Source organism: Salvia hispanica, chromosome 5 (genome assembly GCF_023119035.1).
Source record: "Salvia hispanica cultivar TCC Black 2014 chromosome 5, UniMelb_Shisp_WGS_1.0, whole genome shotgun sequence".
In the NCBI taxonomy this organism is placed as follows: Eukaryota; Viridiplantae; Streptophyta; class Magnoliopsida; order Lamiales; family Lamiaceae; genus Salvia; species Salvia hispanica.
Window position 1 is genome coordinate 784,536 of NC_062969.1, and position 18,804 is coordinate 803,339.

The 18,804-nt window shown below is 34.6% G+C and overlaps 2 protein-coding genes across 2 annotated transcripts; one reads left to right on the plus strand and one right to left on the minus strand.

Moving 5' to 3' along the window:
- Positions 1-3,930: 3,930 nt before the first annotated feature.
- Positions 3,931-5,187, plus strand: LOC125190935 (mitogen-activated protein kinase kinase kinase 17-like). The gene has a single exon (XM_048088357.1). It carries the CDS (start codon positions 3,971-3,973, stop codon positions 4,946-4,948), a length of 978 nt encoding a protein of 325 aa, XP_047944314.1. The 5' UTR covers positions 3,931-3,970; the 3' UTR covers positions 4,949-5,187.
- An 11,963-nt stretch (positions 5,188-17,150) lies between these two features.
- Positions 17,151-18,527, minus strand: LOC125188120. Its single transcript, XM_048084864.1, has 3 exons — positions 18,006-18,527; positions 17,328-17,930; positions 17,151-17,258 (listed from the first exon to the last, which is right to left on the minus strand). The coding sequence occupies exons 1-3, from the start codon at positions 18,525-18,527 to the stop codon at positions 17,151-17,153; spliced, it is 1,233 nt and encodes a 410-aa protein (XP_047940821.1).
- Between the last annotated feature and the right edge of the window lie 277 nt (positions 18,528-18,804).

Here is an 18,804-nt window from a genome sequence, read left to right on the forward strand (position 1 = left end):
ATTGCGTAGGAAAAACCAATAAGTGGGCCTCTATTTTCATCGATTTTTCATATGGGAATCTATTAGTTGAAATTGGATTATAACTTCAAAAAAGATAAAATCGTAGTACTATAACGCACACAATTTGAGTTCGATTTGTAAGAATACAATAAAGCCCAGGACCAAGCCCATTAAACATTCAAATTCAGCCCATTTAACATTTAAATTCAGCCCAATGAACTTGTTTTTATTATTGCTTAATTTTGTAATTATTTATTAGAATTCATTAAAATCAAGGTTTATAATTAATTGATGACATGGATATTTTAGTCAATCTTATAAATTTATTTAGGATTAATTATTTAAATTGGCGGTAACAACAAAATCCCATCCCACTAATTACTTGGGACGACGACCCTTAAAATAAAGTGAAAATAACTTTTAATCATAAGAATAATTTTAATAAAGTAATTTTTATGTACAAGAATAGTAATTATTTCTCGAAGGCTAAGATAGCTGATCACACATATCTTTAATTTAATTAATTGTGGATGATCGTCATAAGTGCTCCTATCGGCCACCCTTTCGATCTATAATACATGACGATGATTTACAAGTTAGTTTATAAGATACTTTTATCATAATGACTGATAAATTCGAGACTACTATTGATCCTTTTCAATATAAACACGTGACATTTGCCAATAAATTGAACTTCAATAAATATCTTTAATTTCTAAAAGAACGAACTCGAAAATAACAGTTGGTTTGCTCGTGGGGTGGGGAAGGGAACGAAGGAAAAAAAATTAATAGGTAAAAAGTGCAAGAAAAGATCACTTGCACGTGAATTTGACAAAAGGCAAAAGGTTTCTAAATCATCGCTCTCTTAAAAGCCACGCTATTTACTCAATTATCACCTAAATTGTGACAAGCGATTTCTATGATAAAGTTTAATTTTAATATTTTCTTTTGTCAGCTATTAAACGTTTTACTTTGTTTTCACATTTGCGTACATTTGAGTAGCTTATTTTACAGTTATTTTATTCTATATTTCATATATAAAGTGAAATATATATTTTAAGAACTATTTTTTATTTATATTCAATATATTATTTAGAACACGTAATAACTGTGTTGTCAGATGATGGGGTTGTGCTGATGGTTAAAATCTGACCGACAACTGTGATTTTCGAGGTCGATTCGTTTGAAGATCACATAGCAAAAAATTTATGTGGCTCGGTCTGTCAAGATATACCACTTAATAACAAAACACGACGAAACTCGGGAATTTATGAAACAGAAGATGGCATTCGACTTGTGACTATCCTATTAAAAACACATAAGATAGAGTAAGAAATATTTTATGTCACGTTGAAGTGATAGTAGATATGGTATAAGATTGAATCTTTTACATGTGTTCAACTAACCATATAGTGGTCCAATAATTACAACTAAATACCACCTATTGTTGCTTAGTGTTGGAAGAATATGGGGTTGCGGATTTAATTTGTAAAATTAGTTGCAACTTCTTTCTAACTCTTTCTCCTTGTTTTCTTGAATCCCTTTTGACTTCTTATTCGAAGTCTAATCATATTCTTCTTTATTTTGTCTTTTTTGAATTAGACCCATTCATTAACTTTTACTTACTCCTAAACTGACCCCTCTTTGGATTGAGAATGTGCACAAATCAATTAACTACATTTTCAATCTTCCTACAACTCTCAAGCACAAATTTTTAATATCTTCTAAAATTTTTGAAATTTATTTTAAAATACAACTTATAAAAGTCTAAAGTTCATGTATAAAAAAATGGAAATAACCAGAAAATACACAAAGTTCGTATATTTACAGGTAAATAACTCGCGACTATAATACAATATATTTTACTCTTAACTATCATAGTACTACTATTTATAACTATGATTTCTAGAAGCTTTAATCCCATATTAATCTTCATTGTGAAGTATGGTGTAACTAATTGAAAGCTTTGACATGTCACAAACTTATTTCTTAATTAAGAATTAAGAAGAGTTCGCTTTCAATAACGCTGGTTGGATTAATAGTGGTTTGAGGTGTGACATGTCCTTTGATATTTATGACAAGTGTTTCATCACTTTTAAATAACTTTGATAATAAGTACTAACCAATCATCATTTGCTATGATGCCATAAATTTTATTATTGGAATTACGGTTTTTCTTTTATCATATTAAAATTCAATAAAAATCTTGTTTTCAAAGTTATGAAACCACTACAAACTAACAACTTAGTGTGGGGTGGTTTATATCTTAAGATTCAAATGCATCATTATTCCTTGAGGGTCCCCTCTAGAAGGTGATCATTAAAAGTGCAAAATCAGAATCCAAGATTTAATCATACCCAAAAATATTAGTCCAATTTAAATGGTTGAAAATGAAGTTTGATCATAGATATGTGGTAGGTTTCTAGGCGCCAATATTTACTATACTCCTAGTTACTATAAATGTTTTGGTGACGTCACAAACTTGAAGGTGAAGTTTGGCAATAGAACAATTCCTTCTGTCGTGTATCCTCGATTAATGCAACCTGTCATTATCCACTCCAATACAAAACAAGGCATCCAAATATATAACACTTTGGACTATCCAACCCCATCTCTCCACCTACCCTTAAATATGCTCACCATTTTTTCACTCCATAACTATTTATTACAATGTGTTACGTGCACCATGACGTGGAGCCATATTATTTCATTTATCGATCATAAATACATTTATCCTAATAACGAATTTCGAGAATGATAGACTTTGAGTGTCACCTTTTTTTTTTAAGATAAGAGTATAGAGTCATAGATAATAGTTATAATAGTATTACTATTTGAATACAAAACGGTATTTTTGTAAAAATTAAATAAGTATATTAATAATAATAATAATGTTTGTGATTCTTAATATGAAATGGGCTACTTTACACGTGGCCAACGGACATATGAAAAAAGCTTTTAGATGACAAGTCTAGTGTGAAAATGTTAGGATTTAATGTGCAAATCTTAAAAAAGTAGGCATTAAAATATAGTTTTGGCCAAACAAATATGATTGACTATTGCAATTGCACTTTTTGAAAATTTCAAATAATTACTTTGATAAAAGAAACCAACTCACGTAGATTATGTCTTCAACAAGCAAGTTCAAATTCAAATAATATTCTATCACTACTCAAACACCCAAAAAAGTTAGTAGCATATTTTTCTCTTTTATATGTCCCAAATATATAAATTTACTTCCAAAAATGTATATTTTAACTCATTTATTGATACATCTCTATCTGATTCATTAATCAAATCTTTAATATGATTAATCATCAAAATAAATATGGGCACGACTCATTCATTGATATATCTCCATTTAATTCATTAATCAATCCTTTAATATTAATCGATCATCAAATAAATTTGAGTTCTCTTTTAGTGATTTTATAATCCGCATGAAAATCCCATTTAATGTATAGACTTTAGATTCTTCACTAATAAAATTCGTGAAGACACATGGCAAAGAAAAAAAAATCAGTACAAATCCATCAAAAACATGATTATTTTTCTTCTTCTACCAACTATTCATGTTTCGAATAACAATTGGTCACAATTTTGTGTTGGAGTATCGTATGTGCAAACATGTTCTCGACTCTTCATCCTCTTTCATAATCCCGCCACGTGGCGCCATCCCCTTCCGCCAGATCACGACCTGTTTGCCTAACTCCATTGGATTCAATTTAGCTAAATAACCACAGCAAAATTGCCACGTTTTTAGTTCCCGTTAAAGCAACCCTCAACTCAACCAGTCCCCAACTAATTTGGACAAATTAAAATATCATTTCCAAATATGCCACCATGCCACCTTATTCTCATCATTGGTCTCACACACCCACATATATATAGTAGCATAGTACAACAAATGTCACAACCAAATTCAAACACACACAAAAAAAAACATCCATTTCTCTAACAAAATAAGGAAATGGATTGGACTAGAGGCCACATCATAGGCCACGGCGCCTCCGCCGCCGTCTCGATAGCCGTCTCCCGCCTCTCGGGAGACGTATTCGCCGTGAAATCGGCCGAGCTAAGCCGGTCCGAGCCCCTGCAGAGGGAGCAAAGGATTCTCTCTGGCCTCAGTTCACCTCACATAATTGGCTACAGGGGATTCGACATCAGCAGGGGCGTGTTCAATCTCCTGATTGAATACGCCCCGGACGGATCGCTCTCGGACGCGATCCGCCGCGGCGGGGGCCGCCTCCCTGAGGCGGCCGTCCGCCGCTACACTAAAGGCATTGTCCAAGGATTGGACTACTTGCACTCGAGGGGAATAGTGCATTGCGACATCAAAGGGAGCAACGTGTTGCTCGTCCGCGGTGCGGCCAAAATCGCGGATTTCGGCTGCGCCAAGGCGCGGACGGAGTCCGCGGTCGGCGGGACCCCGCTCTTCATGGCGCCGGAGACGGCGCGCGGGGAGGAGCAGGGGTTCCCGGCCGACGTGTGGGCGGTCGGGTGCACGGTCATCGAGATGGCCACTGGCCGTGCGCCGTGGCCGGACGCGCCGGAGACGCTCCGGCGGATCGCGTTTTCCGGCGAGGCGCCGGAGTTTCCGGCGTCTCTTTCGGAGATCGGGAAGGACTTTTTGAGCAAGTGTTTGAGGGTTGATCCGAGGGAGAGGTGGACGGCGGAGGAGCTGCTCCGGCATCCGTTTCTCGGCGATATTCGGGACGAGAAATTGGGCGGAGATTCTGATTCTCCGACGAGTATTCTTGATCGGGGGATTTGGAGCTCGGTTGAGGAATCTTCGCATGATTCGATTGAGATGAATTTTGAGGAATTTTATGAGTTGTGTAAGAATTCAAGAAGTGAAAAGTGGGATTGGACGGAGAGGTGGATGACGATTAGAGACGGTGAAAGTAGATTTAGATGTGAAGAACAGAGCTTTTTTTTACTTAGTTGAAAAGTTTGGGGAGATGTACATAGTTTTTAGTGTAGGATCAATTTGATTTTTGGATAAATTGGTACACACTTTTTTTTCAGTTCAATTCTTGTCTTATTCGATTTTTATATTAGCAAACATAGAAAAAGATTTGGTCGGTTAATGATTCAGGAACTAGAATTTTCTTGGGAAGTGGAATTAGCCCCCATTTCGAAAAAAGGGGAGATAGAGAAATGAGAAATCCCACTTTGATGGAGCTAGATTGTGAGTTTCTAGATGTTAGGCGTAATATATTTTTTTTATTAATAATTTCTACAAATTGTGAAGTAGGAAAAAAAAGAAAATTTTCGTGCTATTTTCTCGAAAGAGAAGTGGACTATGGGGATATTTTCTTGTAGTATTATAGACTTTTGAAATAATATTATAAACTCTATGTCCTAATAAAAATGCAACGTTTTCCTTTTTTGGTTGTCCCATTAAAAATGAAACGTTTCTTTAAATGGAAACAACTCTATCTCTACTTTTTCATCTCTCTTACTTTACTCTCTCTTCATTAACTCACAAAACAACACTACATAAAATTCCGTTCCGATTTTCAAATGTTGCATTTTAAATGGGACGGAGGGAGTACATTAGTATTATGAATTTATAATTAAGTGGACTTATGAGATATTTAATCAGCAGGTGAATTAGGTACCAACTTGAACACTTATTTCCTTGAAACTTTGCTCCTTTCTCCCAACTAACTTAACTGCCGTCGATATTATTGAACTTCTTTTTCACATGTTGAATTCTATCACTTTAGGTTTGGGAGATTGAAATGGACATATATTTCAATTTTCGTTATTCATTACAAAAAAGGGGTTGTTTGCTACCAAATACTCCCTCCGTCCACGATTAAGATTCTCATTTCTAAATGGCGCGGGTTTTAAGAAATGTTAAGAAAAGTGGGTGGAAGAAAGTTAGTGGAATAAGGGTCCCACTTGTATATATTAGTTTTAAATGATATGTGAGTGGAATGAGTTAGTTGAATGTGGGGTCTCTTTACCATTTATGGTAATTATGAATCAGGATTCTTATTCGCGGACGAACCAAAATGAAAAAACGAGACTCTTATTCGTGGACAGAGGAAGTATTTGCTAGCACAAGGCTGTGCTAGCAAATTACGAAATATTTGTGAGCACATTTGTGAGGATATTGAATTAGTTTTAGTATAAATTAGTTCTACTATCTAGTTGAGACTAGTTTAGAAGAGACTTGAATAATGAAATCAGCAACATATTTCTCATAACAATTCAACAGCATATTTGGCATTTCTCTTTTACTTTTAGTTAAAAGTTGTACTAGTTCGTTACCTTTTCTACTATACATGCTTCAATTAATTTTCAAGTCTCATTTTGACAACATTTCTTATTTCCAGTTCTCAATTTGATAGCATCCCTTTTCCTTCATAACATCTCTTTCTTCTTAAAAAAATGGGGAATACTAATAACTGGAAATTTATTCAACACAATCCATGTCCTAAAAATTAATACAGTTAATACCAACATATATACATGTTACTTAAAAAATTAGAAAGATAAGAGAAGCCTAAATGTTCTAATGGGCTTGGCCCAATAAATACTTAACAAATGGGTATAATGGCCCAACGAAAATCTAGTAATTTGGACTACATTCATAGTGGTAGCAAAAATTGTGTTGATTCATTATAGCATTAGTTGCTAAATTGTGCATCACATTTAACCTAATTTGCAATTTGAAAATAAATAAATAAATGGGTATAGACTGTTATTGGAATTTTTTTTCTATTGCAAAATTGGATCTCAATCTTTATTAATTTGATTCCTCCACCTATCTCTTTCAATGCGAATCAGGCAATATAAAATAAATTACTTTTAACCATGCACTGAATACAGATAAATGATCGCTCAAAATCATTCCTTATCACATCGAATTATTGAGAGAGGTCCACATCAAAATATGTTTTGAGCAAGATTACCAATAGAGCAAGTTGCAGTAAAATCCCATCAAATTAAGATATTTACAACTAGATTTATTAGAAATGAGTCTCACCCCTTAAAAAATCCCATCAAACTAAGATATTTACAACTATATTTATCATATTAGAAATGAGCGTCTCACTCCTTAAAAGAGCTTATAAGGGGGAGGGTTATCCCTCACGTATGAGCCAGAAAGGACATCGGTCTTCCATCACGTGGATAGGCAACAAGAGATAAGAGAACCATCATCGATGTGGGCCGGAAAGGACATCGGTCTTCCACTCATGAGGTAGATAAGAGATAAAGAAAAAACCATCGACTTGGGCCCGCTCTGATACCATATTAAAAATGGGCCACTCACCCCTTAAGAGGCCTTATAAGGGGAGGGTTATCCACATTAGATGTGATCTTCACAAAGTCGACGTGGAACAAAATTTTAGAGAATTTAACGTATCCTCAAGCAGCATAATAAACTAGTTCATTTACAAGGCCAATCACACCATAAGTAAAACTATAACAACAACTGCATTATCCAAACATACACCAATCTTACCTCTACCACCCCAACTTTCACCTTCACTTGTTTTATATCAGACAACGAGATCTTCATCTCGTTGATAACAGAAAAACCCGAGGTTAGCCCCAACGGTGCAACAGTCAAGTCATGACTTACCATATACGTTCTCGCTCCATTGAATAGGTAATCTTCGGTATCTAAAATTCTAAGAAGCATAATGTTATTAGAACAATCAATATTACTGCGACCGGTGTTACTGCCCAAAAACCTCTCAACTTTTCTTATAGATATGCTAAGCATGGCCACAAGAAAATCTACAAAATCACTATCTGCCTGAGCAAAAAGAAACTTGTTCGTAGATTTCTGAAGTATGACTTTCAAGATCATCTTCTCCGGGTTCATAAGAATGGCTTTCTTATGACTAAGCCAGAGCAACAAAACATGCCCCTCTAGTTTAACAGACATTTGTCTCTCGGGGAAAATAAGGCCAGAGAGTGGATTCGAGAAAAACAAGGATTTCTTCAGCAGATGTATAATCTGACCAAAACAAAAATGTATCAGCATTTGAAAGATGGTCTGATCAACGAGAGATCAAATGGACGATGAATCACCTTTTTCAATCCGAATGTCACATTTTTTATCTCAATGCCATCCATACATTGCACATCAAGGCCAAGAGTGTTGAGAGTTTGAATGATGGAGCCTTCCACAATAGGCAACACACGGAGATCATCGGAGATTATGATAGTAGCTTCACTTTTGGGCTGAAAAGAGCCGACTTTGAGTCTCAATCTAGACAGTCGTCTATCAAAATGTGTTGAATTGATCACGTGTTTCTTGTCATCCTCTTCTTTGAAATGGATGATATCCAGATCTTTTGCGGATTTGTAGAGTGTGTTCAAGCTTCCAATAACATGTGCCTCGTCTCCATAATGCTTATCGAGGACTTCCACAACCGTTCCCAATGGCATAACTAGGAAGCAGCAACACGTCTGCGAAATCACTACCAGCTTCTGCGAATAGTACCTTCGTCTTCGACTCGTTTATCACAAACTTGACATGGAACTGAACATCCTCGGCCTCTGACATTCTGTTTGCTGCAAAGTTGAGAAAATGTCAGATTCGTTATACCAGTCAAAAAGCCAACAAAATAATGAAGTAGTACTAGCTAGTATATTAACTTTTCTAATCAAACACACAACAAAAAAAAAGAACAGGATGAACAAGAGATGAATAGAATAGGTTAAGAATTACCTTGCTTCCAATATGTATGTACTCCTGTAAGAAACTTCATGAGTAGTTTGATGCAGATAGTTTGGATTTATAAGGGCATGGAATTTAACCAAGACTCTCTTGTCCCTCCAAATTCCACTCCCACTTTTATTTAAGGGTTTTTGGCTTTTTAAACCAAAATCTTTTCTCGAATTCCGGTTTTTCCCATGAACTATGAGATTTGTTTTAAAAACCACGAACTTTCATTTCGTCAGGATTTTCCCAACCCGACCCAAATAGCACATTTCCGACCTGAATAGCATAATTCAAAATGTTAAAGTTGTGTTTTGTTTATCCAAAAGTTGTCATTTGTTATGTAATAATTGTGATTGTATGTATTATTGTGCCAAATAGTATCCAAGTAATCAATTTAATGACAAATAGGATTAAAATTGACATGTAGACAACCCGGGTTTCGTCGTTGACCCGCCAGGGGAAAATCCTAACAAAATGAAAGTTCGTGGTTTTAAAAACAAATCTCATAGTTCATGGGAAAAACCGGAATTCGGGGAAAGGTTTTGGTTTAAAAAGCCAAAAACCCTTTATTTAATTGTATCAGAATCAGTTACTAGATTTCATCAGTCACAACAACTACCACCATGCATCAAAACCAACTCCAGCCAAATCAGCAGGAATTTTATGGGTCCTAATTAAATTCGGTGAACGTTAAAGATGAACGGAATTCGGTGGGACAAGAAACTCTTGATATATTTTTTCACCTCATAAAAACCCATAGTAACTCTGCATGTTATATTAACCAAATTTAATAACTGATTTAGTTTGAGTTTATAATTTGTCTCAAATAATGTTACATATGCGCATTTACGTCAATAGTGGTCAAGATTCAATAGTATAGAGTGAAGAAGAAAAATATTTTAGTCAAGGTTTTCATGAGGTCCATGTCCTTTTTGTTTGGAAAAGTATACTACTGACAGTTATTTTGCTTAGTTAATTTAGAAATAGAAGTCAAAATTTGAAATGCATTGCTTCCTTATCAGAAGGGATGAAATAGAAGTCAAAATTTGAAATGCATTGCTTCCTTATCAGAAGGGATGTGCTTAAAAAATAATTAATTTTAAAGTTATAATGTGCATTCAATCTCGAGCAACTACGTGGCACAAAACATGCAATATTATAAACACTAAAAATGCTATATAAATTTATAGAAGCAGTAGATGGATTTCAACAAATTGCATTTTAATTATAGACATATTATACGTATTTTTTATTGTTGAGTTTTGCATTTTATATATAGACTGTTTAATTTACATTTTATATATGGGTATTTATATATAATTTATTTTGCATTAGATAATTTATGTGAAATGCAAAACTTAACAATATAAAATGTAATTTGCCTATAACTAAAATGCAATCTGCAGAAACTCATCTACAACTTAAAAAATGTACTATATCGCATTTTTGTGTTTAAAATATTATTGCATGCATGTTTCGTGCCATATTGTAGCACGAGATTGAATATATGATATGACTCTAATTAATGATACGCATTAATGCTGCCATATACTCTCTCCGTTCTATAATAGTTGAGTCATTTTACCATTTTGGTTAGTTCCATAGTAGTGAAATCATTTCTTTTTTTAGTAAAAGTAACATATTTCTTTTCACTTATTTTTCTCTCTTTTACTTTTTTTCTATCCATTTTTTCATCTCTCCTATTTTATTATCTTTTTATTTAATACATTACACACTTTTTTTTAATCTTCGTGCTGAAAAAAATGCATCCACTACTATGGAATGGAGTATTAATATGCATAAGGCAATGGTAAGAATTACGGAGTAAGGAGTGTTGCAATAAAGTTTGGATCAAAAACTACGTTTTGGGCCTGGACTATTACAGCACTTTCTTAATGGCCATAATGGGCCATGTAATATTTATGAATTTAACACTTAGAAAAAGTTAAAACACTTCAATTACAACGTTCAAAAATCAAAGAAACACTTGAATTATATTGTTCATAAATTCTAACTATTTTTCAATAACATTCTTTTAAAATATTTCCTTCTTACATATTCTAATTAAATTTATTTATGAATAAACTAAAAATGCTAAAAAATTTACAACGATAATTATATGATTGAAATAAATGAAAATTTGCATGATTTATAAAACTACATACTAACTGACACGTAGGTATGCTTCGGGTTTGTTAAGTTTGTAAGATTATATATTGAGATTATATACTGTGTTTGATTCATGAGATTAAATCTTATAACTGAATCGTATATAATCATGTGATAAATAGTCATAACTATCCCTATCCAACTAAAATAATTTCACTAACTTAATCCTAGATGATATCACTAAAATAATCTCACTAACTTAATCCTAGATCATATCATGGTACAACCCAAGAAACCAAACATCACCTTATTATTGGTGAGTAACCCAAGTTAGTTACATTAAAATAAAGTAAATGATTGCTAATATCATGAACCAAGACCTAAACCCTAAATTTATGAATATTTTGATCGTGTTGGTCCAACAATTGATGATTCCAACTAAATCAAATTATATATGGCTCATCAAATAAAACTAATTGGACTAATCAGGCGGAAATGCAAAGATGGATTTAGAATAGTTTAAACAACGCATTTTTAAAACAAACATGGAGATTAAACCTCATCAGAAAACAAAATTATGGTTGAGCATTCAGTGCCCAAATTTGTGCTTGTTTTTAGATTAATATTCATGATTTTTATGACCATAAGATTAATCCATACGAGTACTAGGTAATATAGCAGGTTTCTTTAAAATTCAGAATCAAACGTTTTCAACTAGACTTATTAAATATAAGCATAAAAAAGTTGTGCTACAAGCCAACACCAAAAAGCCAACACCAAAAACCACATCAAGACAAGATGATCGATTGGTTTAATCAAACATCATCAACTCGAACTGCTACTCCATTTCTTGTTTCAAGCAGGGTTTGATGTCCATTTCTTGTTTACTCAAGAAGGGCTTGATTAGGCCATTTGTCAAAGCAGTGGTTGACGTAAGAGACGCTTTTAGTATGCTCAAACCCTGCACCAACAACAACGCCCATTCAAACGAATGCAAAGACGTATAGTCCAAACGTAACCAATCTTACCTCATCCAGTCCAACTTGCAGCTTTACTTCTTTTATATCAGACAAAGAGATCTTAAACTCCTTGACAGCAGAAATACCCGAGGTTATCCCCAACGGTGAAACAGACAAGTCATCTCGTACAATATACATTCCCAATGGACAGACGAAAGATCGTGTTCCATCATGTTTGCACTTGCTTAGCAAGCTTTTGCCCTTATATTGCAAACTAGCAATATTCTTGCCCAGATAGCAATTAACTCTGGCTAAAGAAATGGTGAGCATGAAGAAAAGAAAATCTATGAAATTGCCATTTGCCTGAGCAAAAAGAAACTTGTTTGTAGATTTTTGAAGCAGGACTTTCAACATCATATTCTTTGAGGTCATAAAAGCGTCCTTCGGATGTAACAAAACAGCCCTCTTAGTTTCTACAATCACCTGTTTCCCCGGGAAAATGAAGGCAGTGAGAGGATTTGACGAAATCAACGATTCCTTCAGAAGAGCTATGATCTAACCAAAACAAAAAGAGAGAATCAATACTTGAAAGATGGCAATTTCAAAGAATGATCAAATGTACGATGATTGATGAATCACCTCATTCAGTCCAAATGTCACAATTCTTGTCTCCATGGCATCCATATCTTCAATAGCAATGCCAAGAGAGCTGAGAGTCTCAATGATGGAGCATCCCACAATAGGCAACACACGAAGATCGTCAGTGATTATGAAAGAAGATGCACCATCAGTGAAAACGGCTCGATATGATCTCCCAGAACTAAAACTGCTGGTCTGAGCACCATAAGTAAGTCCCAGACCAGACAATTCATCATCAAAATATGGTGAACTGATCAGGTGTTTCTTAAGACTCTCTCCATGGAAATGGTCGATAGAAAGATTTGCTGCAGCTTTGTAGAGAGTGTTCAAGCTTCCGATAACAGGCGCCTTGTATGGGTAGTGCTTCTTAAGGACTTCTATAATCTTTGTCAATGGCAGAACTAGGAAGGTTAACAACACGTCTGTAAAATGAGCACTGGCTTCTGCAAATAGTACCTTCTTCTTCTCTTTATTTATCACAACTTTGATATTGAACTTCAGTTCCTGAGGCTTAGACATTCTATTTCTGTAACAGTGAGATATTCTACAATTAAGATCTTTTTATTAGGCCAAATAATCTTTGAAGTGAATACATATATAGATTACGTTTTTGAAGCCTTATTCCAGAACACAACAAATGAAATCACACTCAATGAAATCATACATACTCATGAACTTCACATTTTTCAATTAGTGGATGAAAAAGCAAGAAAATACAAAAGGAAAGGAAGATGGAATTTTTAATATGTTCCACTTGATCTCAGTTTGAAAAGCCACAAATCCAGGAGAAGCAAAACCTAATTGTTGAAGATGGAAGCACAACTAATTAACTAATTGATGAACAGTAAAACAGCAAAAAAGAATGAAGAAGATAATAATTGGCCGAGACTTACCTTATCTCCAATATGTATATATATCTTGTAAGAGAAAAATAGAAACTTGCTGAGTGGTTTTATGCAGATAGTCACTAATTATAAGGGCATGAAAATTCAGCCAAGAGTCTCTTGTCCAATCAAATTCCACTCCATTTTCAATTACTTTTAAAATCAATTACTAGATTCAACATTCTATAGTAATTGCCTAATTAAAATTTACTATGAATAGAGAAGGTGGCATTAAAAGGGTGGGAATTGCAAGCATGCAATTGATTTAATCTCCATTTACGTGTGACCGATAAATTTTTAACATTCACTGTTGCATTAATCACTATTAGCGTTACTAATTAACAAAATTTAAAGAATGATAGTATTGAAAACCTAAAAGTGCATTAGACCTGAATTTGAAATTTCTAAGTTTAGTTTTTTTTTGGTTTTTCTTTTTTTTATCGACGAATCTCTCATTTATTCGACATGCTATTCAAATGCCGAAGATTATTCAAAAGAGCTGGTAAATTGAAAGTTTATATAAGATGCACTTTATCATAAGTTTGTTTTTCGGTTTGAGATTCAATTTATTTGAAATATATTTTAAAATTTTGTAACTCTGCTTTTTCATAAAATTACTTTACAATTACAAAAGGATGCTACATAATTTAATGAAGTTACACACATGAGATCAGTGGCAGGAAACCGATATTTGAGGTCCAAATTATTGTTAACAATAACTGTACTATATTTTTAGTGTCAACGACGCCAGATGCAGTCTACACATGAACAAAATGAATTGCTACATTCCATAATGTTAGCAAAAAAAAGGGGTTATTATTTGCATGTCTCCAATCCTCTCTCTTTCAGTCCGAATCAAGCAATATAAAACAAATCTATACTAGAGTACTAGTACTTTTATCCATGTACACATAAATGAGCTCAAAATCGTTCCTTACCACATCGAATTCCTGACAGAGATCCACATCATAAAAAGACATTTTGAGCAAGATTCATCCATGTAGCAAGTTACACAAAAATAATTTGTTTTGAGCAAGATTCACCCAAGTTGCATCAAAATCCCATCTGAATCAGAAATTTATAGCTAGATTTAACCTCTAATCCCAATTACAACTGCTGCTCCACTCCACCAATACTGATTCCGATTCCATCTGCTCCTCCGATTCTGATTCGTACGGCTGCCTCTCCGATTCTGATTCGTACTGCCTCAATCCTTGTTTCTCCAAGAAGGACTCGATGAGGCCATCTGTCAAAGCAGTAGTCGATGTAAGAGCTTCCTTTAGTATGCACAAAGCCTGCCACAACGAGAATGTGTATTGGATACCATATAACTGAAAGGAAATAAACAAGATGTCTATTTGTTAAGTACAACATGAAAAGTAAGTAGCTAGTAGAATTGTATCAAAGGCTGCATTATCCAAACATAACCATCTTACCTCCTCCAAACCAACTTGCACCTCTACTTCTTTTATATCAGACATAGAGATCTTCAGCTCATTGATAACAGAAAGACTCACCGTTACCCCCAACGGTGCAACAGTCAAGTCTTTGCTTACCATATACATTCTCGCTCCATTAACATACGATTGGCATCCAATCTCGCCAATATTTAGAATACAGAACTCATTTTCACTACTTGAACATTTCAGAATACTGTCATCAAAAGAATCAGCTACAATCCTATGCAAATTCTCTATAGCATTGAGATCATAGTGACTGCCTAAACACCACTTAACTCTTCCTAAAGAAATAGTGAGAATGGAAAAAAGAAAATTAACAAAAACACCATCTGCTTGAGCAAACAAAAACTTATTTGTTGATTTTTGAAGTATGACTTTCAAGATCATACTCTTTGGGTAACGAAGATTGGCCTTTTTTTTAAACTCGCGTAACAAAAAAACGCCCGTCTATCGGTGCAATCTTCCGTCTCCCGGGGAAGATGAGGGCAGTGAGCGGATTCAAGGAAATCAATGATTCCTTCAGTAGAGATATAATCTAATTGAAACAAAAAAGGAAGTACAATATGAGTATAGATTTGAAAGGTGGCTATAGCAAAAACTAGATCAAATATATGATGATGTGTCACCTCATTCAGTCCAAATGTCACATTTCTTGTCTCTACGCCATCCATATCTTCCACAGCAATGCCAATCTTTCTGAGGGTTTGAATGATGGAGCCTTCCACAATAGGAAACACACGAAAATCATCAGAGATTATGAAAGTAGCTTCACTTTTGGGCTGAGTAGAGAGTCTCAATCTAGACAATTGTCTATCAAAATTTGTTGAATTGATCCTGTCATCCTCTTCTTGGAAATGGATGATATCAAGATTTTTTGCAGATTTGTAGAGAGTGTTCAAGCATCCAATAGAAGGGGCCTTGTCTCCATAGTGCTTCTCGAGGACTTCCACAACCGTTCCCAATGGCATAGCTAGGAAGCTTAGCAACAAGTCTGCGAAATCACTACCACCTTCTGCGAATAGTACCTTCGTCTTCGACTCATTTATCACAAACTTGATATGGAACTGAACTTCCTCGGCCTCAGACATTCTGTTTGTTGGAAAAGCGAAGAAATTTCAGATTAGTTATATCAGTTCGAAAAGCTAAAATTGCAAGAGAAGAAGCAATGCCTAATTGTTGAAGTTGGAGTACAGTTTTCTAACAACTTTTATTCAAAAACCTTTAAATAAACAGGATGATAAAGTTAAAGAATTACCTTGCTTACAATTTATGTGTAGAATCTTGTAAAAAACTTGATGAGTGGAGTGATGCAAATAGTCCGGACTTATAAATGTATCAAAATTAACCAAGAGTTGTCCCACCAAATTCCACTCCCTCTTTCATTTACTTTTATCAGAATCAATAACTAGGTCACAAGGCTAGCTTTTGGTTCCCAAGATATTCTTGTTGATTTTGGTACAGAATCCAATGTTCGAGTTTTGCATACACTACCATCATTAATTAGTTACTTGGTTTTAGGTTAAATTTTGTAATTACATTTAGAATGTTCACACTGACAGATCATGGTTGCTTTACAAGGGTGAGAATCACAAGCATGCAATTGCTTTAATTTCCATTTACTCGGGAGTGATAAAAATTAAACATTCATTGTTTGGATTAATCACCGTCACCGTTATAGCTGTTAAACAAGGTTAAGTATTTATAACTACTATATTTGTCTTTACGAGAAATCATTCTTCAAGGGAAAAGTATTTGAAATTATGTTTCGGAATGCATTTTGTACTACTTTTTTATTTAAGAAAATAATTACATTTTCTTTATATTTTTCCCGTTTAGAATGTATCACATTTTAGAAGGAAATATTTCTTTTTTTGACAAGGTAAATAGAACATTTGTATTTTTGTACACTTATTCTCCTTAGAACGCATGTGTCACATTTTAGAAGGAAATATTTCTTTTTTTGACCAGGTAAATAGAACATTCGTATTTTTGTACACTTATTCTCCTTAGAGACGCTTTTAGTGACTAGGGATGTTGAAAATTTTAAGTAGTTGAAATATAAACGGAATTAGGTGGGACAAGACATATAGTTAAACAAAATCAAATGTTATGAGCTACCATAACAAGCACAAACAAGTTGTTAATAAGGACAACACTTACTTCAAAATATTCAAAAATGATAAATGGAACATAAGACCAATTGAGCTAGCCGTGAGTGTGGGCAGAAACAAACATCTCACGAAGACACACATTGATGAAAATATCTCTTTGACCCCAACTATTGTTCTCATTTAGTTTATTTCTTCAACAAGGGCTTGATAAGTTGTTCCTTTAAAAAGGGCTTGATGAGACCATCTGTCAAAGCTGTGGTCGACGTTAGAGACGCTTTCAGTATTTCTCATTTAGTTTATTTCTTCAACAAGGGCTTGATAAGTTGTTCCTTCAAAAAGGGCTTGATGAGGCCATCTGTCAAAGCTGTGGTCGACGTTAGAGACGCTTTCAGTATGTTTAAAGCCTGCACCAAATATCACATGTATTGGATACCATGTTATTGAAAGGAAATACTAAACATGATCAATCTTACCTCTTTCAGCCCAACTTTCAGCTTTACTTCTTCTACATCAGATAAAGAGATCTTCAACTGGTTGATAACAGAAAGACCCGAGGTTACCCCCAACGGTGCAACTGTCAAGTCATCACTTACCATATACATTCTTGAACCCTCAACATAAGATTGACTTTCACTCCCTCCCATATTTAGATAACAATACTCATTGGCCTCCTTTCCAGAAAGATTGATACTAGTAGGATCGGGATTGATCAGCAATTCTTTGTTACATTTCAGATACATGCTATCAATATTACTAGACACGCTAACATGCAAATTATCCATTTTCTTGAGACCAGTGTTAGAGCATAGAAACCACCCAACTCTTCCTAAGGAAATGGTGAGATTGTTAAAAAGAAAATTTACAAAATCAGCATTTGCCTGAGCAAATAGAAACTTGTTTGTAGATTTTTGAAGCATGACTTTCAAGGTCATAATCTTCGGGTTCCTAAGAATGTCCTCCGGGAACACTTGATGCAACGAAACATGCCCCACTGTTGGTTCAATCAGTTTCCGAGGGAAAAAGAGGGCAGTGAGTGGGTCCATGGAAATCAATGATTCCTTAAGCAGACCTATAATCTAAACAAAACAAAAAGGCATCAATATTGAAAGGGTTAGTTCAAAGAAAGATCAAATGTATGATGAATCAATTACCTCATTCAAACCAAATGTCACATTTCTTGTTTCCGTGCCATCCATATCTTCCACAGCAATGCCGAGAGTGCTGAGAGTTTCAACGATGGAGCCGAACACACTAGGAATTACAAAGAGTTTTTCGGTGATTATGAAAGAAGCTGCACTCTTAGTGAAAACTCCTTCATATGATTCCCCATTACTGGAATTTGTGAGCTGAGTTCCGCGAATGTTAAGTCTCAGTTTACACAATTCACTATCAAAAAGTGTTGAATTGATCAGCTCTTTCTTGACATCCTCTCCAAGAAAATGGATGAGATCAAGATTTTTTGCACCTCTGTAGAGAGTGTTCAAGCTTCCAATGACAGGCGCCTTGTCTCCGTAGTGCTTCTCAAGGACTTCCACAATTGTTCCCAATGGAAGAAGTAGGAAGCTTAGCAACACGTCCGTGAAATCGCTGTCAGCTTCTGCAAATAGTACCTTCGTTTTCTCCTTATTTATCACAACCTTGATATGCATCTTCACTTCCTCAGCCTCAGACATTCTGCAGTTTGTTTTATTCGTGAGGAAAATATTCAGAATGGCTATATCAACATATTCCAGAAACAAAGCAATTGAAATCACAAACTTACTTATATTCCTATTTGTCAATTATTCAATGAAAAAGCAATTAAATATATCTTCCATTTAATATCAGTTTGGAGCACAACACAAAAAAATGATGAATAATTCAAGAGTTACCTGATTTTCAATATGTAAAAATGGCAACTTTCAAATAGTGTTTTTTCAAGTCGACCAAGATAGTCCAGATTTGTAAGGT

Coding starts and splice junctions, on each gene's coding strand:
- LOC125188120 (XM_048084864.1), bottom strand. CDS start 18,527: ATGTCTGAGGCTGAGGAAGTGAAGATGCATATCAAGGTTGTGATAAAT. Junction 17,931..18,005: donor TGACATTTGGTTTGAATGAG/GTAATTGATTCA, acceptor TGTTTTGTTTAG/ATTATAGGTCTGCTTAAGGA. Junction 17,259..17,327: donor TGAAAGTTGGGCTGAAAGAG/GTAAGATTGATC, acceptor TATTTGGTGCAG/GCTTTAAACATACTGAAAGC.
- LOC125190935 (XM_048088357.1), top strand. CDS start 3,971: ATGGATTGGACTAGAGGCCACATCATAGGCCACGGCGCCTCCGCCGCC.